The sequence below is a fragment of the Oncorhynchus clarkii genome, unplaced genomic scaffold (genome assembly GCF_045791955.1).
Source record: "Oncorhynchus clarkii lewisi isolate Uvic-CL-2024 unplaced genomic scaffold, UVic_Ocla_1.0 unplaced_contig_2530_pilon_pilon, whole genome shotgun sequence".
In the NCBI taxonomy this organism is placed as follows: domain Eukaryota; kingdom Metazoa; phylum Chordata; class Actinopteri; order Salmoniformes; family Salmonidae; genus Oncorhynchus; species Oncorhynchus clarkii.
In genome coordinates this window covers 647501-670428 of record NW_027261135.1, presented here as the reverse complement: position 1 = coordinate 670428, position 22928 = coordinate 647501, and the positions used below count along the sequence as shown (strand labels likewise).

General features: G+C 40.1%; 1 protein-coding gene across 1 annotated transcript in view; it reads right to left on the bottom strand.

Annotated features, from left to right (window-relative positions):
* Positions 1–22928, bottom strand: part of LOC139405156 (multiple PDZ domain protein-like) — a 140462-nt gene that overhangs the window by 86809 nt on the left and 30725 nt on the right. Inside the window, 4 exon segments of the mRNA XM_071147575.1 lie at positions 17557–17766; positions 18033–18206; positions 20710–20901; positions 21791–21937. Coding sequence (XP_071003676.1) covers positions 17557–17766; positions 18033–18206; positions 20710–20901; positions 21791–21937 — 723 coding nt within the window.

The following is a 22928-nucleotide window of genomic DNA, read 5'->3' as shown; positions in this document are numbered from 1 at the left end:
TGTGTTATGGTGGTAGATATAAACTACATGTACTGACTGTGTTATGGTGGTAAACTACATGTACTGACTGTGTTATGGTGGTAAACTACATGTACTGACTGTGTTATGGTGGTAGATATAAACTACATGTACTGACTGTGTTATGGTGGTAGATATAAACTGCATGTACTGACTGTGTTGTGGTGGTAGATATAAACTACATGTACTGACTGTGTTATGGTGGTAGATATAAACTACATGTATTGACTGTGTTATGGTGGTAAACTACATGTACTGACTGTGTTATGGTGGTAGATATAAACTACATGTACTGACTGTGTTATGGTGGTAAACTACATGTACTGACTGTGTTATGGTGGTAGATATAAACTACATGTACTGACTGTGTTATGGTGGTAAACTACATGTACTGACTGTGTTATGGTGGTAGATATAAACTACATGTACTGACTGTGTTATGGTGGTAGATATAAACTACATGTACTGACTGTGTTATGGTGGTAAACTACATGTACTGACTGTGTTATGGTGGTAGATATAAACTACATGTATTGACTGTGTTATGGTGGTAGATATAAACTACATGTATTGACTGTGTTATAGTGGTAGATATAAACTACATGTACTGACTGTGTTATGGTGGTAGATATAAACTACATGTACTGACTGTGTTATGGTGGTAAACTACATGTACTGACTGTGTTATGGTGGTAGATATAAACTACATGTACTGACTGTGTTATGGTGGTAGATATAAACTACATATATTGACTGTGTTATGGTGGTAGATATAAACTACATGTATTGACTGTGTTATGGTGGTAGATATAAACTACATGTACTGACTGTGTTATGGTGGTAGATATAAACTACATGTATTGACTGTGTTATGGTGGTAGATAAAAACTACATGTATTGACTGTGTTATGGTGGTAGATATAAACTACATGTACTGACTGTGTTATGGTGGTAGATATAAACTACATGTACTGACTGTGTTATGGTGGTAAACTACATGTACTGACTGTGTTATGGTGGTAGATATAAACTACATGTATTGACTGTGTTATGGTGGTAGATATAAACTACATGTACTGACTGTGTTATGGTGGTAGATATAAACTACATGTACTGACTGTGTTATGGTGGTAAACTACATGTACTGACTGTGTTATGGTGGTAGATATAAACTACATGTATTGACTGTGTTATGGTGGTAGATATAAACTACATGTACTGACTGTGTTATGGTGGTAAACTACATGTACTGACTGTGTTATGGTGGTAGATATAAACTACATGTACTGACTGTGTTATGGTGGTAGATATAAACTACATGTACTGACTGTGTTATGGTGGTAAACTACATGTACTGACTGTGTTATGGTGGTAGATATAAACTACATGTACTGACTGTGTTATGGTGGTAGATATAAACTACATGTACTGACTGTGTTATGGTGGTAGATATAAACTACATGTACTGACTGTGTTATGGTGGTAAACTACATGTACTGACTGTGTTATGGTGGTAGATATAAACTACATGTACTGACTGTGTTATGGTGGTAGATATAAACTACATGTATTGACTGTGTTATGGTGGTAAACTACATGTACTGACTGCGTTATGGTGGTAAACTACATGTACTGACTGTGTTATGGTGGTAGATATAAACTACATGTACTGACTGTGTTATGGTGGTAAACTACATGTACTGACTGCGTTATGGTGGTAAACTACATGTACTGACTGTGTTATGGTGTTAGATATAAACTACATGTACTGACTGTGTTATGGTGGTAAACTACATGTACTGACTGTGTTATGGTGGAAGATATAAACTACATGTACTGACTGTGTTATGGTGGTAGATATAAACTACATGTACTGACTGTGTTATGGTGGTAGATATAAACTACATGTATTGACTGTGTTATGGTGGTAGATATAAACTACATGTACTGACTGTGTTATGGTGGTAAACTACATGTACTGACTGTGTTATGGTGGTAAACTACATGTACTGACTGTGTTATGGTGGTAGATATAAACTACATGTACTGACTGTGTTATGGTGGTAAACTACATGTACTGACTGTGTTATGGTGGTAAACTACATGTACTGACTGTGTTATGGTGGTAGATATAAACTACATGTACTGACTGTGTTATGGTGGTAGATATAAACTGCATGTACTGACTGTGTTATGGTGGTAGATATAAACTACATGTACTGACTGTGTTATGGTGGTAGATATAAACTACATGTACTGACTGTGTTATGGTGGTAAACTACATGTACTGACTGTGTTATGGTGGTAGATATAAACTACATGTACTGACTGTGTTATGGTGGTAAACTACATGTACTGACTGTGTTATGGTGGTAGATATAAACTACATGTACTGACTGTGTTATGGTGGTAAACTACATGTACTGACTGTGTTATGGTGGTAGATATAAACTACATGTACTGACTGTGTTATGGTGGTAGATATAAACTACATGTATTGACTGTGTTATGGTGGTAAACTACATGTACTGACTGCGTTATGGTGGTAAACTACATGTACTGACTGTGTTATGGTGGTAGATATAAACTACATGTACTGACTGTGTTATGGTGGTAAACTACATGTACTGACTGCGTTATGGTGGTAAACTACATGTACTGACTGTGTTATGGTGGTAGATATAAACTACATGTACTGACTGTGTTATGGTGGTAAACTACATGTACTGACTGTGTTATGGTGGTAGATATAAACTACATGTACTGACTGTGTTATGGTGGTAGATATAAACTACATGTACTGACTGTGTTATGGTGGTAGATATAAACTACATGTATTGACTGTGTTATGGTGGTAGATATAAACTACATGTACTGACTGTGTTATGGTGGTAAACTACATGTACTGACTGTGTTATGGTGGTAAACTACATGTACTGACTGTGTTATGGTGGTAGATATAAACTACATGTACTGACTGTGTTATGGTGGTAAACTACATGTACTGACTGTGTTATGGTGGTAAACTACATGTACTGACTGTGTTATGGTGGTAGATATAAACTACATGTACTGACTGTGTTATGGTGGTAGATATAAACTGCATGTACTGACTGTGTTATGGTGGTAGATATAAACTACATGTACTGACTGTGTTATGGTGGTAGATATAAACTACATGTACTGACTGTGTTATGGTGGTAAACTACATGTACTGACTGTGTTATGGTGGTAGATATAAACTACATGTACTGACTGTGTTATGGTGGTAAACTACATGTACTGACTGTGTTATGGTGGTAGATATAAACTACATGTACTGACTGTGTTATGGTGGTAAACTACATGTACTGACTGTGTTATGGTGGTAGATATAAACTACATGTACTGACTGTGTTATGGTGGTAGATATAAACTACATGTACTGACTGTGTTATGGTGGTAAACTACATGTACTGACTGTGTTATGGTGGTAGATATAAACTACATGTATTGACTGTGTTATGGTGGTAGATATAAACTACATGTATTGACTGTGTTATGGTGGTAGATATAAACTACATGTACTGACTGTGTTATGGTGGTAGATATAAACTACATGTACTGACTGTGTTATGGTGGTAAACTACATGTACTGACTGTGTTATGGTGGTAGATATAAACTACATGTACTGACTGTGTTATGGTGGTAGATATAAACTACATATATTGACTGTGTTATGGTGGTAGATATAAACTACATGTATTGACTGTGTTATGGTGGTAGATATAAACTACATGTACTGACTGTGTTATGGTGGTAGATATAAACTACATGTATTGACTGTGTTATGGTGGTAGATATAAACTACATGTATTGACTGTGTTATGGTGGTAAACTACATGTACTGACTGTGTTATGGTGGTAAACTACATGTACTGACTGTGTTATGGTGGTAGATATAAACTACATGTACTGACTGTGTTATGGTGGTAAACTACATGTACTGACTGTGTTATGGTGGTAGATATAAACTACATGTACTGACTGTGTTATGGTGGTAGATATAAACTACATGTATTGACTGTGTTATGGTGGTAAACTACATGTACTGACTGCGTTATGGTGGTAAACTACATGTACTGACTGTGTTATGGTGGTAGATATAAACTACATGTACTGACTGTGTTATGGTGGTAAACTACATGTACTGACTGCGTTATGGTGGTAAACTACATGTACTGACTGTGTTATGGTGGTAGATATAAACTACATGTACTGACTGTGTTATGGTGGTAAACTACATGTACTGACTGTGTTATGGTGGTAGATATTAACTACATGTACTGACTGTGTTATGGTGGTAGATATAAACTACATGTACTGACTGTGTTATGGTGGTAGATATAAACTACATGTATTGACTGTGTTATGGTGGTAGATATAAACTACATGTACTGACTGTGTTATGGTGGTAAACTACATGTACTGACTGTGTTATGGTGGTAAACTACATGTACTGACTGTGTTATGGTGGTAGATATAAACTACATGTACTGACTGTGTTATGGTGGTAAACTACATGTACTGACTGTGTTATGGTGGTAAACTACATGTACTGACTGTGTTATGGTGGTAGATATAAACTACATGTACTGACTGTGTTATGGTGGTAGATATAAACTGCATGTACTGACTGTGTTATGGTGGTAGATATAAACTACATGTACTGACTGTGTTATGGTGGTAGATATAAACTACATGTACTGACTGTGTTATGTTGGTAAACTACATGTACTGACTGTGTTATGGTGGTAGATATAAACTACATGTACTGACTGTGTTATGGTGGTAAACTACATGTACTGACTGTGTTATGGTGGTAGATATAAACTACATGTACTGACTGTGTTATGGTGGTAAACTACATGTACTGACTGTGTTATGGTGGTAGATATAAACTACATGTACTAACTGTGTTATGGTGGTAGATATAAACTACATGTACTGACTGTGTTATGGTGGTAAACTACATGTACTGACTGTGTTATGGTGGTAGATATAAACTACATGTATTGACTGTGTTATGGTGGTAGATATAAACTACATGTATTGACTGTGTTATGGTGGTAGATATAAACTACATGTACTGACTGTGTTATGGTGGTAGATATAAACTACATGTACTGACTGTGTTATGGTGGTAAACTACATGTACTGACTGTGTTATGGTGGTAGATATAAACTACATGTACTGACTGTGTTATGGTGGTAGATATAAACTACATATATTGACTGTGTTATGGTGGTAGATATAAACTACATGTATTGACTGTGTTATGGTGGTAGATATAAACTACATGTACTGACTGTGTTATGGTGGTAAACTACATGTACTGACTGTGTTATGGTGGTAGATATAAACTACATGTACTGACTGTGTTATGGTGGTAGATATAAACTACATGTACTGACTGTGTTATGGTGGTAGATATAAACTACATGTACTGACTGTGTTATGGTGGTAAACTACATGTACTGACTGTGTTATGGTGGTAGATATAAACTACATGTACTGACTGTGTTATGGTGGTAGATATAAACTACATGTATTGACTGTGTTATGGTGGTAAACTACATGTACTGACTGCGTTATGGTGGTAAACTACATGTACTGACTGTGTTATGGTGGTAGATATAAACTACATGTACTGACTGTGTTATGGTGGTAAACTACATGTACTGACTGCGTTATGGTGGTAAACTACATGTACTGACTGTGTTATGGTGGTAGATATAAACTACATGTACTGACTGTGTTATGGTGGTAAACTACATGTACTGACTGTGTTATGGTGGTAGATATAAACTACATGTACTGACTGTGTTATGGTGGTAGATATAAACTACATGTACTGACTGTGTTATGGTGGTAGATATAAACTACATGTATTGACTGTGTTATGGTGGTAGATATAAACTACATGTACTGACTGTGTTATGGTGGTAAACTACATGTACTGACTGTGTTATGGTGGTAAACTACATGTACTGACTGTGTTATGGTGGTAGATATAAACTACATGTACTGACTGTGTTATGGTGGTAAACTACATGTACTGACTGTGTTATGGTGGTAAACTACATGTACTGACTGTGTTATGGTGGTAGATATAAACTACATGTACTGACTGTGTTATGGTGGTAGATATAAACTGCATGTACTGACTGTGTTATGGTGGTAGATATAAACTACATGTACTGACTGTGTTATGGTGGTAGATATAAACTACATGTACTGACTGTGTTATGGTGGTAAACTACATGTACTGACTGTGTTATGGTGGTAGATATAAACTACATGTACTGACTGTGTTATGGTGGTAAACTACATGTACTGACTGTGTTATGGTGGTAGATATAAACTACATGTACTGACTGTGTTATGGTGGTAAACTACATGTACTGACTGTGTTATGGTGGTAGATATAAACTACATGTACTGACTGTGTTATGGTGGTAGATATAAACTACATGTATTGACTGTGTTATGGTGGTAAACTACATGTACTGACTGCGTTATGGTGGTAAACTACATGTACTGACTGTGTTATGGTGGTAGATATAAACTACATGTACTGACTGTGTTATGGTGGTAAACTACATGTACTGACTGCGTTATGGTGGTAAACTACATGTACTGACTGTGTTATGGTGGTAGATATAAACTACATGTACTGACTGTGTTATGGTGGTAAACTACATGTACTGACTGTGTTATGGTGGTAGATATAAACTACATGTACTGACTGTGTTATGGTGGTAGATATAAACTACATGTACTGACTGTGTTATGGTGGTAGATATAAACTACATGTATTGACTGTGTTATGGTGGTAGATATAAACTACATGTACTGACTGTGTTATGGTGGTAAACTACATGTACTGACTGTGTTATGGTGGTAAACTACATGTACTGACTGTGTTATGGTGGTAGATATAAACTACATGTACTGACTGTGTTATGGTGGTAAACTACATGTACTGACTGTGTTATGGTGGTAAACTACATGTACTGACTGTGTTATGGTGGTAGATATAAACTACATGTACTGACTGTGTTATGGTGGTAGATATAAACTGCATGTACTGACTGTGTTATGGTGGTAGATATAAACTACATGTACTGACTGTGTTATGGTGGTAGATATAAACTACATGTACTGACTGTGTTATGGTGGTAAACTACATGTACTGACTGTGTTATGGTGGTAGATATAAACTACATGTACTGACTGTGTTATGGTGGTAAACTACATGTACTGACTGTGTTATGGTGGTAGATATAAACTACATGTACTGACTGTGTTATGGTGGTAAACTACATGTACTGACTGTGTTATGGTGGTAGATATAAACTACATGTACTGACTGTGTTATGGTGGTAGATATAAACTACATGTACTGACTGTGTTATGGTGGTAAACTACATGTACTGACTGTGTTATGGTGGTAGATATAAACTACATGTATTGACTGTGTTATGGTGGTAGATATAAACTACATGTATTGACTGTGTTATGGTGGTAGATATAAACTACATGTACTGACTGTGTTATGGTGGTAGATATAAACTACATGTACTGACTGTGTTATGGTGGTAAACTACATGTACTGACTGTGTTATGGTGGTAGATATAAACTACATGTACTGACTGTGTTATGGTGGTAGATATAAACTACATATATTGACTGTGTTATGGTGGTAGATATAAACTACATGTATTGACTGTGTTATGGTGGTAGATATAAACTACATGTACTGACTGTGTTATGGTGGTAGATATAAACTACATGTATTGACTGTGTTATGGTGGTAGATATAAACTACATGTATTGACTGTGTTATGGTGGTAGATATAAACTACATGTACTGACTGTGTTATGGTGGTAGATATAAACTACATGTACTGACTGTGTTATGGTGGTAAACTACATGTACTGACTGTGTTATGGTGGTAGATATAAACTACATGTATTGACTGTGTTATGGTGGTAGATATAAACTACATGTACTGACTGTGTTATGGTGGTAAACTACATGTACTGACTGTGTTATGGTGGTATATATAAACTACATGTACTGACTGTGTTATGGTGGTAAACTACATGTACTGACTGTGTTATGGTGGTAGATATAAACTACATGTACTGACTGTGTTATGGTGGTAGATATAAACTACATGTACTGACTGTGTTATGGTGGTAAACTACATGTACTGACTGTGTTATGGTGGTAGATATAAACTACATGTACTGACTGTGTTATGGTGGTAGATATAAACTACATGTACTGACTGTGTTATGGTGGTAGATATAAACTACATGTACTGACTGTGTTATCGTGGTAAACTACATGTACTGACTGTGTTATGGTGGTAGATATAAACTACATGGACTGACTGTGTTATGGTGGTAAACTACATGTACTGACTGTGTTATGGTGGTAAACTACATGTACTGACTGTGTTATGGTGGTAGATATAAACTACATGTATTGACTGTGTTATGGTGGTAAACTACATGTACTGACTGTGTTATGGTGGTAGATATAAACTACATGTACTGACTGTGTTATGGTGGTAAACTACATGTACTGACTGTGTTATGGTGGTAGATATAAACTACATGTACTGACTGTGTTATGGTGGTAGATATAAACTACATGTACTGACTGTGTTATGGTGGTAGATATAAACTACATGTACTGACTGTGTTATGGTGGTAAACTACATGTACTGACTGTGTTATGGTGGTAAACTACATGTACTGACTGTGTTATGGTGGTAGATATAAACTACATGTATTGACTGTGTTATGGTGGTAAACTACATGTACTGACTGTGTTATGGTGGTAGATATAAACTACATGTACTGACTGTGTTATGGTGGTAAACTACATGTACTGACTGTGTTATGGTGGTAGATATAAACTACATGTACTGACTGTGTTATGGTGGTAAACTACATGTATTGACTGTGTTATGGTGGTAGATATAAACTACATGTACTGACTGTGTTATGGTGGTAGATATAAACTACATGTACTGACTGTGTTATGGTGGTAAACTACATGTACTGACTGCGTTATGGTGGTAAACTACATGTACTGACTGTGTTATGGTGGTAGATATAAACTACATGTACTGACTGTGTTATGGTGGTAAACTACATGTACTGACTGTGTTATGGTGGTAAACTACATGTACTGACTGTGTTATGGTGGTAAACTACATGTATTGACTGTGTTATGGTGGTAGATATAAACTACATGTACTGACTGTGTTATGGTGGTAAACTACATGTACTGACTGTGTTATGGTGGTAGATATAAACTACATGTACTGACTGTGCTATGGTGGTAGATATAAACTACATGTATTGACTGTGTTATGGTGGTAAACTACATGTATTGACTGTGTTATGGTGGTAAACTACATGTACTGACTGTGTTATGGTGGTAAACTACATGTACTGACTGTGTTATGGTGGTAGATATAAACTACATGTATTGACTGTGTTATGGTGGTAGATATAAACTACATGTACTGACTGTGTTATGGTGGTAGATATAAACTACATGTACTGACTGTGTTATGGTGGTAGATATAAACGACATGTATTGACTGTGTTATGGTGGTAAACTACATGTATTGACTGTGTTATGGTGGTAAACTACATGTATTGACTGTGTTATGGTGGTAAACTACATGTACTGACTGTGTTATGGTGGTAGATATAAACTACATGTATTGACTGTGTTATGGTGGTAAACTACATGTACTGACTGTGTTATGGTGGTAAACTACATGTACTGACTGTGTTATGGTGGTAAACTACATGTACTGACTGTGTTATGGTGGTAAACTACATGTACTGACTGTGTTATGGTGGTAGATATAAACTACATGTATTGACTGTGTTATGGTGGTAGATATAAACTACATGTATTGACTGTGTTATGGTGGTAGATATAAACTACATGTACTGACTGTGTTATGGTGGTAGATATAAACTACATGTATTGACTGTGTTATGGTGGTAGATATAAACTACATGTACTGACTGTGTTATGGTGGTAGATATAAACTACATGTACTGACTGTGTTATGGTGGTAAACTACATGTACTGACTGTGTTATGGTGGTAGATATAAACTACATGTACTGACTGTGTTATGGTGGTAGATATAAACTACATGTATTGACTGTGTTATGGTGGTAAACTACATGTACTGACTGTGTTATGGTGGTAGATATAAACTACATGTATTGACTGTGTTATGGTGGTAGATATAAACTACATGTACTGACTGTGTTATGGTGGTAAACTACATGTACTGACTGTGTTATGGTGGTAGATATAAACTACATGTATTGACTGTGTTATGGTGGTAGATATAAACTACATGTACTGACTGTGTTATGGTGGTAGATATAAACTACATGTACTGACTGTGTTATGGTGGTAAACTACATGTACTGACTGTGTTATGGTGGTAGATATAAACTACATGTATTGACTGTGTTATGGTGGTAAACTACATGTACTGACTGTGTTATGGTGGTAGATATAAACTACATGTACTGACTGTGTTATGGTGGTAAACTACATGTATTTACTGTGTTATGGTGGTAGATATAAACTACATGTACTGACTGTGTTATGGTGGTAAACTACATGTATTGACTGTGTTATGGTGGTAAACTACATGTACTGACTGTGTTATGGTGGTAGATATAAATTACATGTATTGACTGTGTTATGGTGGTAGATATAAACTACATGTACTGACTGTGTTATGGTGTATATATAAACTACATGTATTGACTGTGTTATGGTGGTAGATATAAACTACATGTACTGACTGTGTTATGGTGGTAGATATAAACTACATGTACTGACTGTGTTATGGTGGTAGATATAAACTACATGTACTGACTGTGTTATGGTGGTAAACTACATGTACTGACTGTGTTATGGTGGTAGATATAAACTACATGTACTGACTGTGTTATGGTGGTAGATATAAACTACATGTACTGACTGTGTTATGGTGGTAGATATAAACTACATGTACTGACTGTGTTATGGTGGTAAACTACATGTATTGACTGTGTTATGGTGGTAAACTACATGTACTGACTGTGTTATGGTGGTAGATATAAACTACATGTATTGACTGTGTTATGGTGGTAAACTACATGTACTGACTGCGTTATGGTGGTAAACTACATGTACTGACTGTGTTATGGTGGTAGATATAAACTACATGTACTGACTGTGTTATGGTGGTAAACTACATGTACTGACTGCGTTATGGTGGTAAACTACATGTACTGACTGTGTTATGGTGGTAGATATAAACTACATGTACTGACTGTGTTATGGTGGTAAACTACATGTACTGACTGTGTTATGGTGGTAGATATAAACTACATGTACTGACTGTGTTATGGTGGTAGATATAAACTACATGTACTGACTGTGTTATGGTGGTAAACTACATGTACTGACTGTGTTATGGTGGTAAACTACATGTACTGACTGTGTTATGGTGGTAGATATAAACTACATGTACTGACTGTGTTATGGTGGTAAACTACATGTACTGACTGTGTTATGGTGGTAAACTACATGTACTGACTGTGTTATGGTGGTAGATATAAACTACATGTACTGACTGTGTTATGGTGGTAGATATAAACTGCATGTACTGACTGTGTTATGGTGGTAGATATAAACTACATGTACTGACTGTGTTATGGTGGTAAACTACATGTACTGACTGTGTTATGGTGGTAGATATAAACTACATGTACTGACTGTGTTATGGTGGTAAACTACATGTACTGACTGTGTTATGGTGGTAGATATAAACTACATGTACTGACTGTGTTATGGTGGTAAACTACATGTACTGACTGTGTTATGGTGGTAGATATAAACTACATGTACTGACTGTGTTATGGTGGTAGATATAAACTACATGTACTGACTGTGTTATGGTGGTAAACTACATGTACTGACTGTGTTATGGTGGTAGATATAAACTACATGTATTGACTGTGTTATGGTGGTAGATATAAACTACATGTATTGACTGTGTTATGGTGGTAGATATAAACTACATGTACTGACTGTGTTATGGTGGTAGATATAAACTACATGTACTGACTGTGTTATGGTGGTAAACTACATGTACTGACTGTGTTATGGTGGTAGATATAAACTACATGTACTGACTGTGTTATGGTGGTAGATATAAACTACATATATTGACTGTGTTATGGTGGTAGATATAAACTACATGTATTGACTGTGTTATGGTGGTAGATATAAACTACATGTATTGACTGTGTTATGGTGGTAGATATAAACTACATCTACTGACTGTGTTATGGTGGTAGATATAAACTACATGTACTGACTGTGTTATGGTGGTAAACTACATGTACTGACTGTGTTATGGTGGTAGATATAAACTACATGTATTGACTGTGTTATGGTGGTAGATATAAACTACATGTACTGACTGTGTTATGGTGGTAAACTACATGTACTGACTGTGTTATGGTGGTATATATAAACTACATGTACTGACTGTGTTATGGTGGTAAACTACATGTACTGACTGTGTTATGGTGGTAGATATAAACTACATGTACTGACTGTGTTATGGTGGTAGATATAAACTACATGTACTGACTGTGTTATGGTGGTAAACTACATGTACTGACTGTGTTATGGTGGTAGATATAAACTACATGTACTGACTGTGTTATGGTGGTAGATATAAACTACATGTACTGACTGTGTTATGGTGGTAGATATAAACTACATGTACTGACTGTGTTATCGTGGTAAACTACATGTACTGACTGTGTTATGGTGGTAGATATAAACTACATGTACTGACTGTGTTATGGTGGTAAACTACATGTACTGACTGTGTTATGGTGGTAGATATAAACTACATGTATTGACTGTGTTATGGTGGTAAACTACATGTACTGACTGTGTTATGGTGGTAGATATAAACTACATGTACTGACTGTGTTATGGTGGTAAACTACATGTACTGACTGTGTTATGGTGGTAGATATAAACTACATGTACTGACTGTGTTATGGTGGTAAACTACATGTATTGACTGTGTTATGGTGGTAGATATAAACTACATGTACTGACTGTGTTATGGTGGTAGATATAAACTACATGTACTGACTGTGTTATGGTGGTAAACTACATGTACTGACTGCGTTATGGTGGTAAACTACATGTACTGACTGTGTTATGGTGGTAGATATAAACTACATGTACTGACTGTGTTATGGTGGTAAACTACATGTACTGACTGTGTTATGGTGGTAAACTACATGTACTGACTGTGTTATGGTGGTAAACTACATGTATTGACTGTGTTATGGTGGTAGATATAAACTACATGTACTGACTGTGTTATGGTGGTAAACTACATGTACTGACTGTGTTATGGTGGTATATATAAACTACATGTACTGACTGTGTTATGGTGGTAAACTACATGTACTGACTGTGTTATGGTGGTAGATATAAACTACATGTACTGACTGTGTTATGGTGGTAGATATAAACTACATGTACTGACTGTGTTATGGTGGTAAACTACATGTACTGACTGTGTTATGGTGGTAGATATAAACTACATGTACTGACTGTGTTATGGTGGTAGATATAAACTACATGTACTGACTGTGTTATGGTGGTAGATATAAACTACATGTACTGACTGTGTTATCGTGGTAAACTACATGTACTGACTGTGTTATGGTGGTAGATATAAACTACATGTACTGACTGTGTTATGGTGGTAAACTACATGTGCTGACTGTGTTATGGTGGTAGATATAAACTACATGTATTGACTGTGTTATGGTGGTAAACTACATGTACTGACTGTGTTATGGTGGTAGATATAAACTACATGTACTGACTGTGTTATGGTGGTAAACTACATGTACTGACTGTGTTATGGTGGTAGATATAAACTACATGTACTGACTGTGTTATGGTGGTAAACTACATGTATTGACTGTGTTATGGTGGTAGATATAAACTACATGTACTGACTGTGTTATGGTGGTAGATATAAACTACATGTACTGACTGTGTTATGGTGGTAAACTACATGTACTGACTGCGTTATGGTGGTAAACTACATGTACTGACTGTGTTATGGTGGTAGATATAAACTACATGTACTGACTGTGTTATGGTGGTAAACTACATGTACTGACTGTGTTATGGTGGTAAACTACATGTACTGACTGTGTTATGGTGGTAAACTACATGTATTGACTGTGTTATGGTGGTAGATATAAACTACATGTACTGACTGTGTTATGGTGGTAAACTACATGTACTGACTGTGTTATGGTGGTAGATATAAACTACATGTACTGACTGTGTTATGGTGGTAGATATAAACTACATGTACTGACTGTGTTATGGTGGTAGATATAAACTACATGTATTGACTGTGTTATGGTGGTAAACTACATGTATTGACTGTGTTATGGTGGTAAACTACATGTATTGACTGTGTTATGGTGGTAAACTACATGTACTGACTGTGTTATGGTGGTAGATATAAACTACATGTATTGACTGTGTTATGGTGGTAAACTACATGTACTGACTGTGTTATGGTGGTAAACTACATGTACTGACTGTGTTATGGTGGTAAACTACATGTACTGACTGTGTTATGGTGGTAAACTACATGTACTGACTGTGTTATGGTGGTAGATATAAACTACATGTATTGACTGTGTTATGGTGGTAGATATAAACTACATGTATTGACTGTGTTATGGTGGTAGATATAAACTACATGTACTGACTGTGTTATGGTGGTAGATATAAACTACATGTATTGACTGTGTTATGGTGGTAGATATAAACTACATGTACTGACTGTGTTATGGTGGTAGATATAAACTACATGTACTGACTGTGTTATGGTGGTAAACTACATGTACTGACTGTGTTATGGTGGTAGATATAAACTACATGTATTGACCGTGTTATGGTGGTAAACTACATGTACTGACTGTGTTATGGTGGTAGATATAAACTACATGTATTGACTGTGTTATGGTGGTAGATATAAACTACATGTACTGACTGTGTTATGGTGGTAAACTACATGTACTGACTGTGTTATGGTGGTAGATATAAACTACATGTATTGACTGTGTTATGGTGGTAGATATAAACTACATGTACTGACTGTGTTATGGTGGTAGATATAAACTACATGTACTGACTGTGTTATGGTGGTAGATATAAACTACATGTACTGACTGTGTTATGGTGGTAAACTACATGTACTGACTGTGTTATGGTGGTAGATATAAACTACATGTATTGACTGTGTTATGGTGGTAAACTACATGTACTGACTGTGTTATGGTGGTAGATATAAACTACATGTACTGACTGTGTTATGGTGGTAAACTACATGTATTTACTGTGTTATGGTGGTAGATATAAACTACATGTACTGACTGTGTTATGGTGGTAAACTACATGTATTGACTGTGTTATGGTGGTAAACTACATGTACTGACTGTGTTATGGTGGTAGATATAAACTACATGTATTGACTGTGTTATGGTGGTAGATATAAACTACATGTACTGACTGTGTTATGGTGTAGATATAAACTACATGTATTGACTGTGTTATGGTGGTAAACTACATGTACTGACTGTGTTATGGTGGTAAACTACATGTATTGACTGTGTTATGGTGGTAGATATAAACTACATGTACTGACTGTGTTATGGTGTAGATATAAACTACATGTATTGACTGTGTTATGGTGGTAAACTACATGTACTGACTGTGTTATGGTGGTAAACTACATGTATTGACTGTGTTATGGTGGTAGATATAAACTACATGTACTGACTGTGTTATGGTGGTAGATATAAACTACATGTACTGACTGTGTTATGGTGGTAGATATAAACTACATGTACTGACTGTGTTATGGTGGTAGATATAAACTACATGTACTGACTGTGTTATGGTGGTAAACTACATGTACTGACTGTGTTATGGTGGTAGATATAAACTACATGTACTGACTGTGTTATGGTGGTAGATATAAACTACATGTACTGACTGTGTTATGGTGGTAGATATAAACTACATGTACTGACTGTGTTATGGTGGTAAACTACATGTATTGACTGTGTTATGGTGGTAAACTACATGTACTGACTGTGTTATGGTGGTAGATATAAACTACATGTACTGACTGTGTTATGGTGGTAGATATAAACTACATGTATTGACTGTGTTATGGTGGTAGATATAAACTACATGTACTGACTGTGTTATGGTGTAGATATAAACTACATGTATTGACTGTGTTATGGTGGTAGATATAAACTACATGTACTGACTGTGTTATGGTGGTAGATATAAACTACATGTACTGACTGTGTTATGGTGGTAAACTACATGTACTGACTGTGTTATGGTGGTAGATATAAACTACATGTATTGACTGTGTTATGGTGGTAGATATAAACTACATGTACTGACTGTGTTATGGTGGTAGATATAAACTACATGTATTGACTGTGTTATGGTGGTAAACTACATGTACTGACTGTGTTATGGTGGCAAACTACATGTACTGACTGTGTTATGGTGGTAGACTACATGTACTGACTGTGTTATGGTGGTAAACTACATGTACTGACTGTGTTATGGTGGTAAACTACATGTATTGACTGTGTTATGGTGGTAGATATAAACTACATGTACTGACTGTGTTATGGTGGTAAACTACATGTACTGACTGTGTTATGGTGGTAGATATAAACTACATGTACTGACTGTGTTATGGTGGTAGATATAAACTACATGTACTGACTGTGTTATGGTGGTAGATATAAACTACATGTACTGACTGTGTTATGGTGGTAAACTACATGTACTGACTGTGTTATGGTGGTAGATATAAACTACATGTACTGACTGTGTTATGGTGGTAGATATAAACTACATGTACTGACTGTGTTATGGTGGTAGATATAAACTACATGTACTGACTGTGTTATGGTGGTAGATATAAACTACATGTACTGACTGTGTTATGGTGGTAGATATAAACTACATGTACTGACTGTGTTATGGTGGTAGATATAAACTACATGTACTGACTGTGTTATGGTGGTAGATATAAACTACATGTACTGACTGTGTTATGGTGGTACATATATAGGCCCTAATACACAGGAGGAGGGTGGTATACAGGAGGAGGGTGGTATACAGGAGGAGGGTAGTATACAGGAGGAGGGTGGTATACAGGAGGAGGGTGGTATACAGGAGGAGGGTGGTATACAGGAGGAGGGTGGTATACAGGAGGAGGGTGGTATACAGGAGGAGGGTGGTATACAGTATACAGTGTTAGAGTGTTTTGGGTTACTGTCGTACCGGCAGCGGCTTGGCGACGCCGATGCGCACGACCCCGTAGCCGGTGGTTTTGAGGACGTGCACGGCTCGCTCCAGCGTCGACCGGACCAGGTCCACGTCGTTGACGGACATGAGCCGGTCACCGGGCAGCAGGCGTCCGTCTGAGTCGGCCACGCCACCGGGGACCAGGGAGCGGATCACCAGAACAGTCTTAGAGTCGTCCTCTGGGTCCTGGAGAGGGACAACATAAGGAACAGGTGAACAACAGTTCAAAGGTCATGTCCTCCCAAAGGGAAGTCCAATAGAAAGGAGAGACTACAATTGTTTTGCTTCCCAGTTCATCTTTTTTTTATTTATTGTCTTTCCAAAGGATCCACTCTTTGGCCCACCATCCTCTCCTCGTCTCCTGGTCTACATTACTAGTGATCACAAACCAGTTGAAAGAGAGGAGAGTAGGAAGCTAGACGTTAGACCATGGAGACGCACCACAGTCTTACCTGGTAGTCTAGGATGCTGAATCCCAGGCCTTCCTCTCCCTTCACCAGCTCTATCACCTGACTGTCTCTCTCCCACATGGCCAGAGGAGGAGACACAGGCTTATTAAAACCACGACTCCCACAATCCATGTTGTTACAACCAGGAAGTAGACAGCAGGGCTGGTCATACTGGGACTGGGAGAGGAGAGAGAGAGAGAGAGAGTTAGGGCACATCTCATATGACACCCCGGCAGCAGTCTGATTGACTATCTTTCCACCCTTCTTCCAGAAATAGTGTCTACTTGATCACTCCGCCTAATGGTATCAAAAGGATTGGATTGACGCCACCAATATGTCTGACACCATCTCCATATCCCTCCATCTCCATATCCCTCCATCTCCATATCCCTCCATCTCCATATCCCTCCATCTCCATATCCCTCCTTCTCCATATCCCTCCATCTCCATATCCCTCCATCTCCATATCCCTCCATCTCTATATCCCTCCATCTCTATATCCCTCCATCTCCATATCCCTCCATCTCCATATCCCTCCATCTCCATATCCCTCCATCTCTATATCCCTCCATCTCTATATCCCTCCATCTCCATATCCCTCCATCTCCATATCCCTCCATCTCCATATCCCTCCATCTCTATATCCCTCCATCTCTATATCCCTCCATCTCTACATCCCTCCATCTCCATATCCCTCCATCTCCATATCCCTCCATCTCCCCATCCCTCCATCTTCCTCCATCTTCCTCCATCCCTCCTCCCCCTCCATCTCCCCATCTCCCCTCCATTTCCCTATTCCTCCATCCCACCTCCCCCTCCATCTCCCCATCCCTCCATCTCCCCTCCATTTCCCTATTCCTCCATCCCACCTCCCCCTCCATCCCTCCTCCCCCTCCATCTCCCCATCTCCCCTCCATTTCCCTATTCCTCCATCCCACCTCCCCCTCCATCCCTCCTCCCCCTCCATCTCCCCATCTCCCCTCCATTTCCCTATTCCTCCATCCCACCTCCCCCTCCATCCCTCCTCCCCCCCATCTCTCCATCTCCCCCTCCATCCCTCCTCCCCCTCCATCTCCCCATCCCTTCATCTCCCCTCCATTTCCCTATTCCTCCATCCCACCTCCCCCTCCATCTCTCCATCTCCCCCTCCATCTCCCCCTCCATCCCTCCTCCCCCTCCATCTCTCCATCTCCCCCTCCATCCCTCCTCCCCCCCCATCTCCCCCTCCATCCCTCCTCCCCCTCCATCTCTCCATCTCCCCCTCCATCCCTCCTCCCCATCCCTCTCTCCACCTCCATCCCTCCTCCCCCTCCATCTCTCCATCTCCCCCTCCATCCCTCCTCCCCATCCCTCTCTCCACCTCCCCCTCCATCCCTCCTCCCCCTCCATCTCTCCATCTCCCCCTCCATCCCTCCTCCCTCTCCATCTCCCCCTCCATCCCTCCTCCATCTCTCCATCTCCCCCTCCATCCCTCCTCCCCCTCCATCTCTCCACCTCCCCCTCCATCCCTCCTCCCCCTCCATCTCTCCATCTCCCCCTCCATCCCTCCTCCCCCTCCATCTCCCCCTCCATCCCTCCTCCCCCTCCATCTCTCCATCTCCCCCTCCATCCCTCCTCCCCATCCCTCTCTCCACCTCCCCCTCCATCCCTCCTCCCCCTCCATCTCTCCATCTCCCCCTCCATCCCTCCTCCCCCTCCATCCCTCCTCCCCCTCCATCTCTCCACCTCCCCCTCCATCTCTCCTCCCCCTCCATCTCCCCCTCCATCTCTCCATCTCCCCCTCCATCCCTCCTCCCCTCCATCTCTCCATCTCCCCCTCCATCCCTCCTCCCCCTCCATCTTTCCACCTCCCCCTCCATCCCTCCTCCCCCTCCATCTCCCCCTCCATCCCTCCTCCCCCGCCATCTCTCCATCTCCCCCTCCATCCCTCCTCCCCATCCCTCTCTCCACCTCCCCCTCCATCCCTCCTCCCCCTCCATCTCTCCATCTCCCCCTCCATCCCTCCTCCCTCTCCATCTCCCCCTCCATCTCTCCATCTCCCCCTCCATCCCTCCTCCCCCTCCATCTCTCCACCTCCCCCTCCATCCCTCCTCCCCCTCCATCTCTCCATCTCCCCCTCCATCCCTCCTCCCCCTCCATCTCCCCCTCCATCTCTCCATCTCCCCCTCCATCCCTCCTCCCCATCCCTCTCTCCACCTCCCCCTCCATCCCTCCTCCCCCTCCATCTCTCCATCTCCCCCTCCATCCCTCCTCCCCCTCCATCCCTCCTCCCCCTCCATCTCTCCACCTCCCCCTCCATCTCTCCTCCCCCTCCATCTCCCCCTCCATCTCTCCATCTCCCCCTCCATCCCTCCTCCCCCTCCATCTCTCCATCTCCCCCTCCATCCCTCCTCCCCCTCCATCTTTCCACCTCCCCCTCCATCCCTCCTCCCCCTCCATCTCCCCCTCCATCCCTCCTCCCCCGCCATCTCTCCATCTCCCTCTCCATCCCTCCTCCCCCTCCATCTCTCCACCTCCCCCTCCATCCCTCCTCCCCCTCCATCTCTCCATCTCCCCCTCCATCCCACCTCCCCCTCCATCTCCCCCTCCATCTCTCCATCTCCCCCTCCATCCCACCTCCCCCTCCATCCCTCCTCCCTCTCCATCTCCCCCTCCATCCCTCCTCCCCATCCCTCTCTACCTTGCCATTGAACTCAGCCAGTAGCTCTTTGAGGGGGAGCTGTACATCTTCATCATCATCATCATCGTGGTCACTGTCCCGTAGCTGTGGGTGCACGACGCGGCAGCACACCATACAGACACACAGAGGCAGCTCTCGCAGAACGCTGATCACCTCTCTGTGAGTCTCTCCTATCAGAGGGATACCATTCGCCTGGGAGAGGGGAGAAGCTCGTCTGGTCAGCAAACATGTTGAATGTGCTGCATGTAGCTACATCATAGCATAACAGGGTCAATGTTCCATTGGATGTGTGGATGGGCGAATACATGAATGAATGAACAAATTAATCATCATCTTCTGTACATCTATCACTCCAGTGTTTAATTGCTATATTGTAATTACTTTGCCAATATGGCCTATTTATTGCCTTACCTCTCTTATCCTACCTCATCTGCACATACTGTATACAGACCTTTCTACTGTATTGTTGACTGCATGTTTGTTTACTCCATGTGTAACTCTGTGTTGTTTGTTTGTGTCAAACTGCTTTGCTTTATCTTGGCCAGGTCGCAGTTGTAAATGAGAACTTGTTCTCAACTGGCCTACCTGGTTAAATAAAGGTGTTCTCAACTAGCCTACCTGGTTAAATAAAGGTGTTCTCAACTAGCCTACCTGGTTAAATAAAGGTGTTCTCAACTGGCCTACCTGGTTAAATAAAGGTGTTCTCAACTAGCCTACCTGGTTAAATAAAGGTGTTCTCAACTAGCCTACCTGGTTAAATAAAGGTGTTCTCAACTAGCCTACCTGGTTAAATAAAGGTGTTCTCAACTAGCCTACCTGGTTAAATAAAGGTGTTCTCAACTAGCCTACCTGGTTAAATAAAGGTGTTCTCAACTAGCCTACCTGGTTAAATAAAGGTGTTCTCAACTAGCCTACCTGGTTAAATAAAGGTGTTCTCAACTAGCCTACCTGGTTAAATAAAGGTGTTCTCAACTGGCCTACCTGGTTAAATAAAGGTGTTCTCAACTGGCCTACCTGGTTAAATAAAGGTGAAATATGTTTTGTTTAAATGAATGTATGGATATGAATCAGTCCGTCCCACCTCCAGTATCTGGTCTCCAGGGTGTATCTTCCTGCTCTGTCCGACGGGCCCCTCAGGTAAGACGGAGCACAGGTAGTGGTGTCCTGCCCTGGCCTCCATGCTGATGCCTAGACCACTGGTCTCACTGAACCTCTCCAGCTGACAAACCTAAAAAGGGAAGGGATAGTAGGGGTTAATAACACTCTCTATAGCTGACACACCTGGGAAGGGGAGGGATAGTAGGGGTTAATAACACTCTCTATAGCTGACACACCTGGGAAGGGGAGGGATAGTAGGGGTTAATAACACTCTCTATAGCTGACACACCTGGGAAGGGGAGGGATAGTAGGGGTTAATAACACTCTCTATAGCTGACACACCTGGGAAGGGGAGGGATAGTAGGGGTTAATAACACTCTCTATAGCTGACACACCTGGGAAGGGGAGGGATAGTAGGGGTTAATAACACTCTCTATAGCTGACACACCTGGGAAGGGCAGGGATAGTAGGGGTTAATAACACTCTCTATAGCTGACACACCTGGGAAGGGGAGAGATAGTAGGGGTTAATAACACTCTCCTCTCTCTAGCTGTACAATCGAGGCTAAAAGTTTTGAGAATGACACAAATATTAATTTCCCCAAAGTTTGCTGCTTCAGTGTCTTTAGATATTTTTGTCAGATGTTACTATGGATACTGAAGTATAATTACAAGCATTTCAAGTGTCAAAGGCTTTTATCGAACTCAATCAGCAGAACAGAGTGATCTCCAGCCTTGTCCTTGTCAACACTCACACCTGTGTTAACGAGAGAATCACTGACATGATGTCAGCTGGTCTTTTTGTGGCAGGGCTGAAATGCAGTGGAAATGTTATTTTGGGGATTCAGTTCATTTGCATGGCAAAGAGGGACTTTGCAAATGAATTGCAATTCATCTGATCACTCTTCATAACATTCTGGAATATATGCAAATTGCCATCATACAAACTGAGGCAGTAGACTTTGTGAAAATGTATATTTGTGTCATTCTCAAAACTTTTGGCCATGACTGTTCTATGTATAGCTGTACTCTGGATAGCTGTACTCTGGATAGCTGTACTCTGGATAGCTGTACTCTGGATAGCTGTACTCTATATAGATGTACTCTGGATAGCTGTACTCT